The following is a 16,550-nucleotide window of genomic DNA, read 5'->3' as shown; positions in this document are numbered from 1 at the left end:
GCTTGGTCTTCTCCGTGTTCAAAGGCAAGACCCTGAAAGGCTGCCAGCAGTCTAGCGTCCAAAAGTACTGAACCAGATGAGCACTCATATTTCAGTGCTATATGTCCTTTCACAAGCACCGTTTAACTGAGGAACCGTATTAGAGGGCACTAGAGCTAAAATTTCAAGAAATCAACTGGAACATTCTGACCCACTGCGGAGAAAAGAGATACTGCAATAGTGTGAATTGTTTAAAGACGTTGCTTGAAAATAAAGTAATTTAAGTTCACAAGCATATCCGGTTCTCTCCAGACTGTCGGCAATAAAAAGGTCTATTGCCCCCTATTGTAAAAAGAGGCCCCTGCCTGGCCAATGACGTTGGGGATTGTCCCATCTCAATATGGCGGTTCACCAAAGCAAAGACTTGCTAAGACAAAAGAGGAGGAACTGTATTAAGTCAAGCAATATCAGCATATTTTCAGGATTAGCCTATTTCTTACGCATTTTAAACTCTCGGACAGCATGGAACAAAAGTGTAAAAAAAAAAAAAAATCCAATTAATTGAGACCTACAAAAATATAGCACATCTCATAATACAATACACATTTAATAATACATATAATTCACAGTGCAAATTAACATCCCAAACGTTTCCAGCATCCATACCTATCGCTCACATGCTTTTCCATAATGTCCGGATAAATCTTTTTACACAGAAAGCGTTCAGAATATTTTTTCGGCCATTCAAATGGAAACCTGAAATATTCGAATCAGTGCAGATGAAAGCAGACCGTAAAATGAATCCAGATGCGTAAATATAACTTCAGCTTCATTTTTAAAGTTCAAATGCCTCCATTTGAAATTGATCCCATGCAGAGACAACATAATTTGCATCTGTGATTCACTTACGTTATATATTATCTTGTTAAAACTTTACCCTAGCTTAATACAATTAAAATATATATAAAAAACAATAGTTTTGGAGCCAGTGTTAGGACAACAACTATCAATCAAATTCAATTTCAAAACATTTTGTCTTAATAAAACTCAAATGTCTTCTTGTCTGTTATAATCTATTCATCCTAGATCAATTAGGCCTATAGTCAAAATCGTTTTATACGTATCTTGATAAAATAATAACAATCAGCTCAAAATCGTAATTACAGTTATGAAATTGTTCTTTTTTTTATTTATTTTTGTACAATTGCTAAATGCCTTCACATTTAATTGTAAGACTAAAGAAAACGTAATGAAAGGTTGTTCGTCTCTCCAAGCTAGGTTGTCATGAATAATTTCTTGAATTGTATAAAACAATATTGGAAAAATGAGTAGGCCTAATTTAATATTCAAAGCTTGTATTCTATTTGACAACCTTTGAATTTGATCACTATATGTCTACTTTTTTCACAACTTCCTGTCACATCACTAAATTAAAACATTGCCGATGTAATAATTAGTAATTGGGTCATTTTCAAACTAGCCACGGTCTTATACCGAATAAACGTTGTCACGTAGGGCAATCTTTTATTTAAAATGCACAGCTTTTCAAAACACAGCAATTTTAAGTATCACAGTTTAGGTACATTCAACCATGCTTCAGAAGAAGAAGATCATTTGTGCCTTTTCAGTCGAGCCAATCTAACGACTAGACAACAAACAACATTAAAAACAAAACAACAGTAGCTACCTGTGCTTGATGTAACAGCTCCTCTGACAACGGAATCCCTTTTAGAAGTTTTGTTTACTCGTGTGTGTCTGCAACTATTCTTAGTTACCTATAGGCTTCGGTCTAAAGAAGAAAACAACCGGTGTAACACTCAATAAACAAATAAATAAAAGATAGCCTATCGAAAATTACAAAATATAAGGTCGTTAAAAACTAGGTCAGAACGTAAACGACACCAATAAACTGTGTCCAGGCCTGTGTAAATATGACAAGCTTACACAGAATGACCAAAGACGTCTTTCCTTATTTCTTTACACTTTTGTTGTTCTTCATGCGAGGTATTACATTTATCTCCCGTACATTTGCCTCATAGAACACGCATTGTTGTGAAACACCGTAGTAAGTTTTGACTGATCACTTCCTCCCGTTAATCCATCAGAAGTAGCAGTTGCATCATTCCACTTGCAACGAATGATAGCTGCAATGATTTGTGCGCTCTTTTTAACCGTCTTACATAACATATTAGACAGTGAAACTTGTGCCAGGGTCTCTTGTCCGGTGTTCTCGAGTCATTCTTTTCATTTTCATCCTGCGATTCTGAAACCAGATCTTAACCTGGCGGTCGGTGAGGTTTATGCTCCGGCTAATCTCCAGGCGGCGCTCGCGAGTCAGGTACATGTTGAAGAGGAATTCTTTTTCCAGCTCTAAGAGTTGGTATTTGCTGTAAGGACATCGCTTCTTCCTCCCTGCTTTCGCCGACAGCCAGCCATTTGCAGCGTTTTCTAAAGTCACGTCTTCAGATAAAAAGAGAAAGAGAGACAAGGCTATTATTCGGTCGCCCTTCACACTGAGCAAATAGCCACTGAGCTTGACGCTCGCGGCCATTACCTGGCTGTGTCCGACATTTTATGACAGGAAATAATGTCAGCACAGACTTCGCACTGTGTCTGTGTTGCTTAGAGAGAGGGGGAGAAAGGGAAAAGTAACACATGAGGAGAAAGAGAGAGAAAGATGCACAAGACGAATCTCAGATAAAGTAGCTTAAATCGTTTATATTTTGAAAAAATAAATAAATGGACGAATCCTAAGAAAAAAAGTAAAATAAATGAATTGATTAATTAAAAGTATTGGCCTTCAAATTCCAAAAGCTTTAAAAGCAACTACCTTTCACCTTTAAAGTTTTCATATTTATAATGTAACTTTCAATAACTAAGTTCTTTCTTCAACTGTTTTGATAACCCCAGGTTTTTCATTAAAAAAAAGTGATGATAAAAAAAAATACTGCACATTTTGGGCAAAACAAATAAACTGCATGATAACAACATATTCAAGATATATGGGGAAAATAGCAAAGAACTGTCAAATCTAAACCAAACACACACACACACACACACACGTTGTTTTTTAATGTTTTATGGGGACTTTCCATAGACATAAGGATTTTTACTGTACAAACAGTATATTCTCCCACTAACCCTACCCCTAAAACTACACATCACAGAAAACTTTCAGGATTTTTACATTTTCAAAAAACATCACGTAGAATGATTTATAAGCCGTTTTCCTTATATTTTTTTGTCCCCATGTGTAGGGTTTGCAAGGACACACACACACACACACACACACACACACATACATCTTAGTGTACATTTAGGCCTCTGCCACGTTTTTTAGCCCTTAAAACGCAGTAATGACTGTATTGGTCTAAAAATATAATAACAAAATATTATTTAGTAGCCTACATGCCTGTTCTCCATCTACGTTAGTTTATTTTTAGAGATATTATCCTTATGCTACACCAATCCCTAATTCTTTAGGCTACTAAACCGCCGGTTCTGAAGCCAGAAGTGCCTCGTTTCTTCTTTTCACTTCAATAATAAAAATGTCTTAAAGCAATACCACACCTGGCCCACACTACAGTTTCCAATTGACAATGGATCCTTCCGCTGTTTTGATGTTCTGAGAAACGACGTGCAATTTAGTCTGTCTAGGGTAATTCGGTGCAATAAATTCATTTTCGAGCCCTGGTTCTCTTTGTGTCTCAATGGCTACTCCCTTCAATTGCTTTCGGAAAGGAAAAAATAAAACCTTGTTTTGGTCTTTGACGGGATTGCTTTTTCCACCGCTATCTCTTTTAACCTTGTTTACCCACCTTGAGTCTTCTCTTTGTTAGTTTTATCGCGCTCGGTAAAGTCTGTCTGGAGATTATTCGGCTCTATGTCGTCTCTATTTCTCTGACTGATGCGTAGTGTGGTGATGATGCTCCTGCTGGTTCTGCTTTCAGTCCACTGACTTGGGTATTTAGTGCTTTCCATCGCTAAATAATGCGCAGTATCAGGCTTATTGTCAGTTTCTGACCAGGATGGCGCGGAGAAAGACTGACTGGGCAACTGTTGAGAGTCTGAGTGGGAAGACTGCGTCGGGCTCTCTGGATCCATGTCGGTATTAAGTGATAAGAGTTTGTGTCCGGAGTAAAAAGACGGTTCTGGGCGATGGTTGTCCGTACCATTCAGAGAGCCCATATCTGTCACAAATCTGCTGAAGGAGGAGATGTCGAGAGGCTGCCTGGCTTGCCCTGTCGGGTCCAGAGTAAAATAGAAGGGGTCCTCTTTTCGACCTGAAGCGGTGAAGGGGCACGCGCTGACATGAGGAACCTGGACGGGACTCAAGTGCTCTCCATCCCAGTTCACAGCTCCATGGAGAAACTGGTGACGCGGCAGAGCCATGGCTTACAGGACCGGGGATGTCTGACTCTGAATCTGCTTTACTGTCTGGAAGGCGATCGAACACACTGGGGTGGTCCCGCTATTTTGGACTTGGCAGTCCAGCTAGGGACGTGAGCCTCCGTCCGCCTCACGCAAAGGATCCTTTATACCTGGGCTATCGAAAGATTTCCCTTCAGACAGTGTGACAATCACCGCAGAGAATCTCTTGGAGCATGACATTGCTGGAGCATATTTTGGGCCAAGGCAACAGTGTCCCTTACAATTGGCTTTTCAACCATGGCGCTGTACGTTTCCTTCTGCTGCGAGCTCAATGGGGACTGATTGGGGTTCACGGGCAAGCTCCTCCCCTTGCAGAACTACTTAATTCAAGTGCTTTATCAAGCTTCCAACCCAAATCATTGCGATTTCACCTTTTTTTTTAAACCAATAGGCTACTACACCATGTGAAAATTTTGGCAAAAGTGCCCGTGAAGACAATAGTATTGAAGATAAACATTATAGTCAAAGCGAACGAAATAGTCAATTTTAGCACTGTCTTTGCAAATTATAAGTTAACCATATATGTTTAAAAAAAATACTGGGTTGGGCACTGGGGTTTGCGTGAGGTATCTGATATTGTTAATAAATATTTAACCAAATATATTCATTTAATTTGCTGACATCAAAAGTAAAATTATTGGCCTAGCCAAGCCTATATTTTATAGACAATCTATAGACTGGCTAAAATGAGCAACAAAAGTAGACACAGTGTTATTATTATTATTCACAGTAATACAAAATTATTAGCTGCCGATATTTAATCATATAATAATAGCATAATAACAATGATGATGATAATAATAATAATAATAAATGTATGTTACTATAATAATAATGTCAATAATTAATTAATTTGGTTTCTTACATAACTGCAGCTTTATGCTTATTGCATATTTTACTATATTTATTTTACAAATTAATTCATATTTTTAATAAGACGAACAAAACGGATTCTACAGGTAAAATAACAACCTTTGTTGGTAGCGTTTATTTTTGGTCAAATATTTTTCAGTAAAATGGTTTAGTTGAATCTAAGTTTTGTTTCAGAAAAACAAGATACTGTGACTGACCAAAATATTATAGCAAACGCTCTGTAAAGTTAGAGCTTTAAAATATTAAGGACGAGTTTGTCCTAACAATATATAATATATAATATCTAGATTCTGATAAACAATGTTAAATTACAATTTGTATAAATATGACGAGATGTGAAGTCGATTAACTACCTTCACATGGTTAAAAAAGAATGTTGATAGACAACAAACAATTATTTAAATGCGTCGTGAATAAATATAACATCAAGCCACAAATCCATAAATGTTTCAATTGGTTAAAAATAAAAAAATAACTACACCTTAAATTGTAGCCTACAATAGTACGAATAATATTATTATTAGATATTATTGTTATAAGAATAATATTCCGGCCTGGACTGGACTGCTCTCCTTGCGCACTGAAACCACGTGAACCTCAAGGCCAAAGCACGTGCTTCCTCAATTTCAGGATAGGATTTTGTGACCAAATTAGTTATTTGCTTATGACACAAACCACTATAGATATTAGACGACAAAATAAACATTTCATTACAGTTTCTGGTTAAAGGATACCCGTTTGTGGATAACTGAGGTTCGCGCGCAACGTCCATTTGTTTAAAAATAAAATACTAATAATTGACTTTATAGTTTCTAAAGCAAACCTACCGGGTGTCGTTCGTTTAGGTCTTTTTAGCCTACATGTCAAATATCCAGCAGTCGGTATTGCCTAATAAGTGTAAAGCAATTCTGTATTGTATAATTATTTCTGTGCAAAAAGATAATTCAAGAAAATATATATAAAAAAACGTTGATAAAAAGATTTAATTTGACGACGCATATGATACACACACACACACACACAAAAAATATTTCAAACGTTTAAAACCGACATATCCATATAATCTTTCTTAGCTAAATGCATGTTAAAAAGGTAAATAGCTGGATGTGTCATTTACAGAAGAGCAGACCCACATTCATAATCTGGACATGGCTACAATTGTAAAAATATACAATAAATAATTTACAAAACAGTGCATGTAAAAATGTAGCCTACACTTACATTGTTCTCAAGCCGACCTTCTTTCACAACTGGACACAAATAATAGAAAAATGGAATAGGTTTTCATAAATCCAAATCGCTTCTTCGGCGGGAGAAGGCCTTTGGCTTTCCATGTCCCTCTAATGATTGCTTGCAGGTTTGACGTTGACATCACCTGTCTCGAGCAATTGTTTACTTTTTGTCTGGAGTGCTGCACTAAAACTATTCAACATTTTCTGACTGGCATGCCTTACGCTTTTTAAGAACATCCCAGAGACCGTGTGCCTTTCTTCATCGACTCCTTTTCACTAACAAATAGCAAGAAAGAAAAAAAGGGAACCTTGTCGAATTTTCCTATATTCTACACATTCCAGTTTTATAATCACAACCAGAATCGCTAGCCCCTTCCAAATGGTGAGAGGATCTTCGGTCAAACTCGTATAACTGTAGCCATGACAACCAAGCCACTCCATTTGCTGTAAAGTTTTACTGCCAAGCCGTCTCTAAATAGCATGTGTCTGGTGTGTGTAGGGGAGAAGGGAGTGGGCTAACTCTGTTTTTTACTCTTAAAGTTCAAGATTGTGGTTGAATAATTAACAGTTTCTTTGGTCGGATCAGCAGATATTGTTTAAGGTGCAGGAAGAATGGGAAATATCGACTGGACTATAGGCTATAGGCTACAAAATATTTTTTAATAAATGCACACATGCATTGTGTGTAGACTAGAGCGACATATGTTGAACTTCGAATCCACGCATCATGTTTTCGAGGCATTATAGTGTCATTTTATAAATAACCTGCACCTTAATGCAAGACTGGTGGTAAGCTATACACCCACGCACACACACACACACACACACACACACATACAAAATTTAACCTAAAAACTGCGCCACAGAGTAATTGGCTGCGAGGAAGGATTTGTCAATGTGAATCAGAAAATAGATAATTTCCCAAACATCTGTGCAGAGGCTGGAGACAAAACGTTGACCATTAATGTTTTGCAAGTAATTCTCAAAAGATGCGTGGCGAATATCTTGGCGATGAGACAAACCTACAACTGTATCCATGCCAGTTCTGCAAACAATTACAAGTTCAAATGCATTAAGCTACATATATATATATCTGATCATAGCAGCGTGTTTTCATTTATGAATGTCAGATGTACTCCCTGTTGTCTTCGGTGAATATATCCGTTTGAATATAAACGTTTTTAAACACTTTAAACGCTTTGGAATTAGTGCAGAGACGTTCAACTAAATCATGAGGACGAAAAAATCAAGAAAAATTAAAAAGGCTAGCATTGAATATTATGGCAATTATTGCACACAAAAAAATGGAACATAGGCTATATGTTGTTGTTATTTTTATGAATTATAATCAAATTGGGCTTATTTGAAAAGAAAATTACTTGAAAAGTAATTAAACAAATGCATATAAGAGCACATATTACGAGGTTCCCCCAATGTCTTAGCCTACTATTAAACAGGAAATAATGCAATACTATAAAATAGTGAATAGTGTAGGCTAATTCAATTGTAATGTTAGGCTACTCAAGCGATATTTGTGAAAATCAAATGTTTATCGCACTGCAGAATGTTGTTCTCTAAATGTGCTTCTCATAAATCATTCCCTTTTAACTGCTAATCTTTCTGACCTTTGGAATCAGGAAAACAGTTACCTTACACTATTGGTTCATTTTTTCATCCTACGATTGTAAACACCTCCAAAGCGTATAGGCTACTTGTTGGGTTTTGAGTTTCTTTCGCCAGTAGGAGGCAGCGTAATCACAAAGAAACGTCAAGATGGTGCTTATGTTGCGTGGTGCATTATGCTTTCCAAGCAACGTGAAACAGTCAAATTAAAACCAGATACGTGAGATAATGTTGACCTAAAACGAATGGAATCTTCCAATAAACAGTTAATCTGAATGTATGAAGATAGTAATCAAACCCTATTCTGTTTCTTTGTCTTTAAGTGCACTGTTGCTTAAAATTTGAAAACAATAACATATTCATGCCACTTTGAGTTGCTGCCAAGCTACTGAATGGTGCTAAAAGAGTTGTGGGGAAACGAGCATTAAGCCAGTCAAGACCCTCTATTGACACAACTGGGAAAAAATGCACTGGGTGCCTCCCTCTCTGCTGGATGTGAACATTTATGATTTAGGATGCTGCAGACCATATCCATAAGCCAAAGAGAAACTAAACACTGCTCTATATTACCACCAGCTGTGACCAATGCAGACATTCCCTAACCTCATCACTCACGTGTCAAGCTCTAAACCAGATAACTGGCCTTTTTAAATTATTAAAATTTTAATTCTTTAAAAGGAATCACAGATCTTTTCTGTCTTGTGCTCCAGTTGAATTTGACTTAGATAGTCTGCCTATTATGTCAGTAAGTTTTTGTATCCTTGTCAAAGATTAATAAGAAACCAGTGCTTAATAAGATGCCATGTGCTGCACCAAGATTTGTATATGCGGGACTGGTTCTAGATGGCCAAACATATTCCATAAACTATACATCAGACACTACTGCACGCTGTCATAGTGGCTAAATGTGCTAAAATGCACGCAAAGCGGATGTTAAACTTTTTAGTCTATGCAAATGTGTTTGCAATAATTCGCTATTGCTACTGGCATGATAGGCTATGTGCAGTGCTTCTAATTATTTTCTATTTATTTTTTTCTGCCGGCTAAAATGGAATGAGAATAAGTATATATTGAAAACACTGGCACATGCAACAGCCATTGGAGTGGACACGTCCAAAAAGCTTACACTCAGCATTCCGAAAAAGTCCAAATGACAGTGTCATTTCATATAATGACCACAAGATGGAGCTATTGCACTATAATTTCAGTTAAAAGTTCTCTTTACGTTACGCAAGCACGATGACAAAGATGGAGACAAAGGGATTGAACATTTTCTGTCAGCATGTTTCTCAAACTGTATTATAATGTCATCATTTGACTTCATACCCGCGGAAAAAGCGGTTGGAGTGAACCTAACTTGTACTGACAAGTGAACTCATTTAACAGCTAGAAGTTAACGTTATGAATGGTCTGAATCTCATTTTTGTGTTTTTAAATAATTATCGAATTAACAGAGGTATCAGTGATGGAAAAATTAAATATTGAAGAAAAAAAAAAAGTCTTAAAAAGCGGAGTTGTGAAAAATGAGCTTATAGGCTTATCTGATCATAGCCTAAATTAATAATTGTAAACTGAGTTTTAAAAAATGCATTTCTAATAAAGCTTTGAATTTAATATTTCATTTATATGCGAACAGACAATCTCTATCAATGGGCATGGAAGTTTTTATTATTGTGTATTTCAGTGACGCTTTACAGCCGCCAATAGACAATTAAGTCAAAGAACACACGCCCAATGTCCTGGATGACTATCAGAGCGAGAACAATTCAATAAAGAGGCTTCCCGTAAACCCCGCAGTGGGTGTCGTCACCGAGAGACTGAGCGCCTTTTTCAGAATCGTAAAATTCAGAGTCGTGTTCAAATCAGAGGCTCCACAATGAAATCTGGTGTGACCTTGCTGGACTGTGAAGGGCAAACCTCCAAGAATTCATCTCTTGACTACTTTAGTAGCCTAGTACATTTCTCCCTTGCTCTCTCTCTCTCTCTCTCTGCGTTCTCCGACAGAGGCATCTTAGGCTATAGTGTTAGACAAACGTTACTTTCAAAATTAAAATGAACTGACATTGCATTCCACAACACAACACAAAGCAAAGCCGAGTGTTCATTAAATCGGAATGAGACAACCTCAGGAGTAACAATCTATTACCAGCAGATGTCAGCAATGTTCACGCAAATTCATCAACATTGCACATTCCTCAACTTTACTAAATTAAAGAGTAAGGCACACAGTTTAATGTCATCTTCCGTTTACAAACGACTTTCCCCCCGAACACGTATAGATCACGTGTTACAAAGTAGACCTTGAAATTTAAATTCTGTCGTCATTTACTCAACATCATTTAATCCCAAACTTGTAGGTATGGCTATGCATTGTATGTCTTCTGCTGAACACAAAATGAAGAACATTATATTCTTAGTCTTATATTATGAGTGCTTATGATGTGATTCACACCATGAGAACCCTGAAGGTCACCCTGATTTTGCCAAGGCATGTTCCTGGATCAACATATTTTGTTGACCCTGGAAATACATTCATCTGAATTTAATCCCTACCCCTAAACCTAACCCATAACGTATCCCTAAAACCAGGGGGAAATGATGGGTGAATAACACTGATGGAGAAGCACCGATACCCTTCATAAATATTGCTGTTAATTTAATTAAAACTTATAAAAGCAGCCCAAGATGCATGTGTTCATCCAACGCAATCTCACAGCAGCTCGTATTTTACGAGGTGGCTAATTTGTACGAATTCGTATGTTTTCGTACAATTTGTCTACTCTAGACCCTATAGTGATGGGTAGGTTTGGGGGCGGGGCTAGGGGTGGTCCTTCCTGATGACGCTTTTTGAAAAATTGTAGCCTACTGAAAAAATCTGAAATATGTGATTAAAAAATGCGATCGAGGTCAATTAGCCATGGCTTTTACCTCGACACCTAACAGCAGATGGTACAGTCACATATAAGCGCGCGGATGGTCACATCTGGATCGCATCCTTGGAATGCCAACGGGCTTATGCAGCTGCCCATTACAGATCCCTGCACAAACCATCCGGGTGTTCTAACGTCTGAACTTCGAGCCGGGAGCAGTTATATAAAAATATGTGGATATGTGCGTAGAATTAGCGTGATGAATTTATTGGACCTCGGGTCAGCAAGCCTCGCAAAACCATAGCAGAAATAAAATTGGGCCTACACAAATTCATACGGTTATAATACAACAACAACAACTGAGGGAGTGTTTTAAACCACACTTCAACCAACGCGTCTAAGAAAAGAAACCTCGAGTGTAGCAATGCCCCTAAACCAATTGTGCTCGCCATAATGATTTCAGTGACACAGAAAATAATGGAATAAATTAGAGCTCACAGTATCAGAGAACTCTGTTTCTTCCAAAACTCCGATTTATAAGGTCAGCATAATTGTAGTGGCCTGTAAAATTTCACACATGAGTTGCATGTTGCATGCCAATACATTTGGTTATTTTACAGCCATTCAGTTATGTTAAAGCCTGTTTAGACGTGTTGGTTTTTCTCTCCACCAAGAAAAGAGCTCTGACCAAGCATCATGTGTTCAGTAAGATTATCATCACTAATCTAAATCACTTTTTCACAGCCTTAAAATGAAGAATGGACTCCTAAACAATTGTTTAGGCAGTCATTTAATTCACTAAAGACGCCGCTATTTTGTGATACACTTCTAATGAACGAAGAAAAGAAAAGAAAAAAGAAAAGAAGGTGTGATTGATTATGAAACTGTTTGATTTGGAGATGAATAAATAAAATGAGTCGTCTGTGCATAATAAGGGCATTGCCAGGACCCACCTTTTCACGCAAACATCCCATTCTTCATCAAATACATAGCCCAACCTGTCCGTCCTTTCTCAGTACAAAACCGTTCACAGAACTCTCTAAGATAACCAAAAACTAAAATGTAAATTGATTTATTTTTGTTTGTAAATTTAATTTAATATATGAGGGGTATTGGGTTTTTATTTAGGCGTGATAGCATTTCTCGGAATTTCAATGCTTTAACCTTAATTGGTCTAAGTCATATCCAGCTGCATTGATAATGAATGAATGGAAAAGGAGGCTCGTAAATGGTTCTGTTGACTTCAAGACAGAGGAAATTAAGTAACGTAGGATATATTAAATGGAAATGTTGGCAACTCTAAAGAGTGCTCAATATAGCGACTATACAAATGCAACAGATTTCTTTTAGTTTTGCCAGATGGATCAATTTATTAAATTGAAAGAAAATCTCTGGGACTTTGATTTTTACTGCTTTCCCAGGCATGATGAAAAATGGAGAGAAATAGAATCAAATAGTTTGCTAATGGTTCAGCATTTGAAATGGCTCAGGCAGTAGTTACAACTTGACATTTACCCAAGTACGTCTGTTAAACTGATTTCGTCAACGTAACCCTGCATTTGAAAATCTACCCTCACTTTTCGCGTCAGAATCATCAAAATAACCCAGGCAAATAATTACAACAATCTACTGAATTACAAATAAAATAATAAGTAACTCTAAAATAGTAGATAAAAGTGGTAGCCTATCATTTAAAATGTTTTCGGGATTAAAAAATAAATAAAATACAAGCAAAATAGGCTCCTTCTGAGGTTCGCTTGAAAATCGTCCGTTTTTGCAGGAATCAAATCGTACGAATTCACACGAAATCGCCACCTCTTAAAATACGTTTTCCCGTGAGATCTTGTTGGAAAAGCATCTACGCCAATAAGGTAGCAGAACTCCAAAATTAAATACGAACACGAGATAAATAATAAATAACAACATCAATTTAGAAGAATTTTAGATTTTGTAATATAAGCATGCACTTAACTTGAAATACTAAATAACCTCAATGCAATATTTTCTGTCAATAGGTTAGAGAGTGATTTGTTCAGAGTGAATACGGATGTTCCTTTCAGTGAATTGCTATCTATATATTTATTCTTATTTCAGTTCAATTTTCATCCGATAAAATACATTTCGCTTGATATTAAATGCTCACTATCTTCTCACCATTTTCTGTCTATTTTTTACTCTCTCAGACATGAAAAAAATGGTCAACCCTTTATAGATCCTGTAGTCTCGCATTAATTAACACGAATGTAGATGTGTTTATGTTTTTTCCCTTAGGGTGTGTTTGCATATTAAATACATGTAGGCCTACAGGTTAAAAGAGAGCATCTATTCTGAAATTAAACTATAAAGATATCATCATAACCATCCATACAGATTGGGTTGCTATTCCTACAACGAAAGTATTGAAACAACCTATTCAAATGTGTTATGTTCAGTCATCCTGAAAATATCAATTTCATAAAAACTTAGTTGCTACGACATAAGACAAGAGAGCAGAACAGAGAACAGAGAAAAGTTTCCACAGTGTTTACGAGCACTCGGAACACCAGTTTGTTAGGAAAACCTGTCGAGTTAAAAAATAATTGAAAAGTAATTAAGTATTTGAGAGAGGCATTGAACTTGACCGCTAATGCAAATATTCTAGCGTTTGGCTAAGCGCGTACTAAATATATCATGACAACACTGGCAATATATCAATCAATTTTGATCGTGAACATTTCTCCATCTTTGGGGGTCTTTCGTGTGAAGTTGTTTCCTCTCCCCTTTTTCCGGAGGCCTCGCGTTACTCTACATGTCTATTGACAACCTCTGGCCAGACAAGGTCCAGACTACTTATTGTTTACAAGATGTCTCAAGTTCAACTGTGAAGTCCGCCGCTTAACAAAAGCCTGTCCGAAATGCAGACGTGGGGGAAGAGTTGTTTTAGGGCTAGAGAGGCGACAGATAACGTGGAGGAGGGGAGCTGGACGTGAACTTGAGGGAGATGAGTCTGACATTCCTCACACAAATAGGTCGCCTGGCAGCAACTGCAAAATCTCGTCGCTGTCTTGTCACATTTTTTGTTTGAAAAATATTTGAAAAAATAATAATAATATTTTACACACACAAACATATAGGCTACATAGGACTATGTATAGTCGATGTCACACGTGTTATAACGCATAGCACCTTAAAAAGCGAAACAAAAAATTAAATCTTCAAAGATTCATTTAGATTTTATGTTCACCTACATACTGACCTGTGCAAATGTTTTGTTGCAGTATGAGTATACAGTATGTTTTATTACTTCTCAGACATGACTATTTTTCAACGTATTCAACATTTCGAAAACTCGTGTTATGTATTGTTTGGATTCTCGATTTACGCCGACCCCACAGAAAATAAATCCTATCTTATGCAGGACGACAATAAACAAAGAATTTTAGTTCTCAACAAAAGTTGAAGTTTTATTGTTTGTGTTGAAATTGGGCGCGGTCTGCGCTTTGTGCGTTTTCAAAAGAGAAAAAAGAGCCGCCATTAAATCACAATGTAAACTCAAAAGCAGACGCACCGTTTGTTTGAATGCTTTTGTCAAGTTCAATGTTAACTAGAAGTGGAAGGAAGGACTTAGATATTTTATGGCCCCCTGAGCTGTCTGAGCAAGGTACAAGTTACATTTATACATTTGTGTGAAAAATAATAGAATTCCTACAACGTTATACTTTCTTTGGCAAAAAATAAATAAATAAATAATGTATATATATATATATATAAACGATCACGAAATACATGTAAGCTAGCTACTACTGCGTCCAACAGAAGTGACAGTGTTTTATTCATTTAGAAATCCTACAATTGTTAGACTTTTGTGTGATTATATGTTATGCTCAGAAAAGAAAAATGAAATCGACACAAAATAACAACAGGATACGGCCTTTGCACATGACCCCTATGCATAATACTATAGTCTATTAGTTTGCCAGAAGCTTAGATTTAGATTTATAACAAATCACGTCACCAGGAAGTTAATGTTAAATATTAATGCTCAAAACTTGTTTTTTTTGTTTGTTTTGTTTTTAATGCAGACACCTATGCATTTAATGCTTGGATGAGATGCGAAAATGATAAATTGTGCATTTAAATTTTTCGCCTTGCATGTAACCACCGCAGAACTTTGCCATAGGCCTACATTCATTCCAGAATTAAAATTAAACCAGTATCAGCATCAGTTGGTTTTTGCTTAAATTGATGCACGTTGTATACATCTTTATATGCCGAGCTTTAACAGCAGCGGATGTACACTAAGCAAATAAAGAAGGAAAAGCACAACTTAAAAGTGGACTACAGCTTGCCGAAGGTGACAACGTGAAGCCGCTGAGTAACGACAGACCTTTTACACCCTTACTAATCTAGACCGACATTAAGTGCAGGTTGCAAAGGCAATAGGCTGCGGATCTGTTCACTGTCTGACAATTAAACTGTTCGGACTTGAGCAGAAACGTAAATTAGGCCTGCTGGAGACTATAAACTAGATAATCGTGTATAAATCTGCGAATGGTGAGGACAGAGGCAACTTTACATTTCTGAGCGCAAGAGTTAATGTAGTCTACTACTTAATATAAATAATTCGGCTATAAGAAGGCACCTTAAGTATATGTTCATTACTGCATGCAGCACCAGAATAAAATCACTATAGCGTTTAATTTGGCTTGAGGGAATTGACAGACAGTTGCGTTTAAACATGAAGAGCCCCCAGGCAAACTGTGATAGGAATATGTTGCAGTTTGAATGGTATTCTTGAATATTAATAGTTTCAGGAAAGACAAAAGCTATTTCTTATCTTTAAGCATGTGACTTTCAAGGTCAAGGTTAAGGGCTGATTTAGTACCTACATCTTCTGTAGTCGAGCGCCCCCTCCTTCTCTGCCAACATCAAAACACTCCCGCTCTAGCTCTAACCGTGAGGAGGAAATCCCAGATAAGTTTTGAAACCAGTGTTCATGAATGTATATGAAATTGTTAGGATACATAAGTGCCCCAAATTGTTATAACATTTTTGTTATAAACTTTACTTTTTTTAATCTTAAAGAAAATTCTAAAGGCGCTCTGAGTGTTTGCATTCACATTGTAAAGCAATAAAGGTCTTACATTCCCAAAGGCTCTAATAACAATTCATATTACTGCTGAATCTGATGTATAATGTCAAGATATAAATACAAATTGAAATTGAAATGAAACAAAAGTTGTCTACACACATCTGCCTAGAAATCGATAACAAAATGCTATAAAGTGCTGCAATTTGTCTTTTTTTTTTTCTTTTCTTTTTTTTGGTCAATTTCAGAAAAATGTCAGAAACTGTTTGTCAGTTTCATTCACAATGTCAGCAATGACAACAGTAATTTGACAACAGGGGACTGAAAAGAGTCATTGGGCGACGCTCAATGAGAATAATACATAAATACACTATTTTGCTAAAACACTGAATGGAATTAACATATTTATTAAGGTTTGTGATATATATGTTATTATGTTTTACAAGCGATATAAACATAGTATATAGGTACTGA

At 36.6% G+C, this 16,550-nt stretch overlaps 1 protein-coding gene across 1 annotated transcript; it reads right to left on the bottom strand.

Moving 5' to 3' along the window:
- Positions 1-322: 322 nt before the first annotated feature.
- On the bottom strand, positions 323-4,611 carry hoxb10a (homeobox B10a). Its single transcript, XM_084429941.1, has 2 exons — positions 3,798-4,611; positions 323-2,439 (listed from the first exon to the last, which is right to left on the bottom strand). Exons 1-2 carry the CDS (start codon positions 4,369-4,371, stop codon positions 2,168-2,170), a joined length of 846 nt encoding a protein of 281 aa, XP_084286067.1. The 5' UTR covers positions 4,372-4,611; the 3' UTR covers positions 323-2,167.
- Positions 4,612-16,550: the final 11,939 nt, after the last annotated feature.

Source organism: Rutilus rutilus, assembly GCF_951802725.1.
Source record: "Rutilus rutilus genome assembly, chromosome: 1".
Classification (NCBI taxonomy): domain Eukaryota; kingdom Metazoa; phylum Chordata; class Actinopteri; order Cypriniformes; family Leuciscidae; genus Rutilus; species Rutilus rutilus.
This window is presented reverse-complemented; position numbering and strand designations above follow the sequence as displayed.

What these genes read in the sequence shown, in the direction of transcription:
- hoxb10a (XM_084429941.1), bottom strand. Translation starts at nt 4,371, where the DNA reads ATGGCTCTGCCGCGTCACCAGTTTCTCCATGGAGCTGTGAACTGGGAT. An exon ending in TAACAAAGAGAAGACTCAAG is followed by an intron (nt 2,440 to 3,797) that starts GTGGGTAAACAA and finishes TTTTATCTGAAG; the next exon opens with ACGTGACTTTAGAAAACGCT.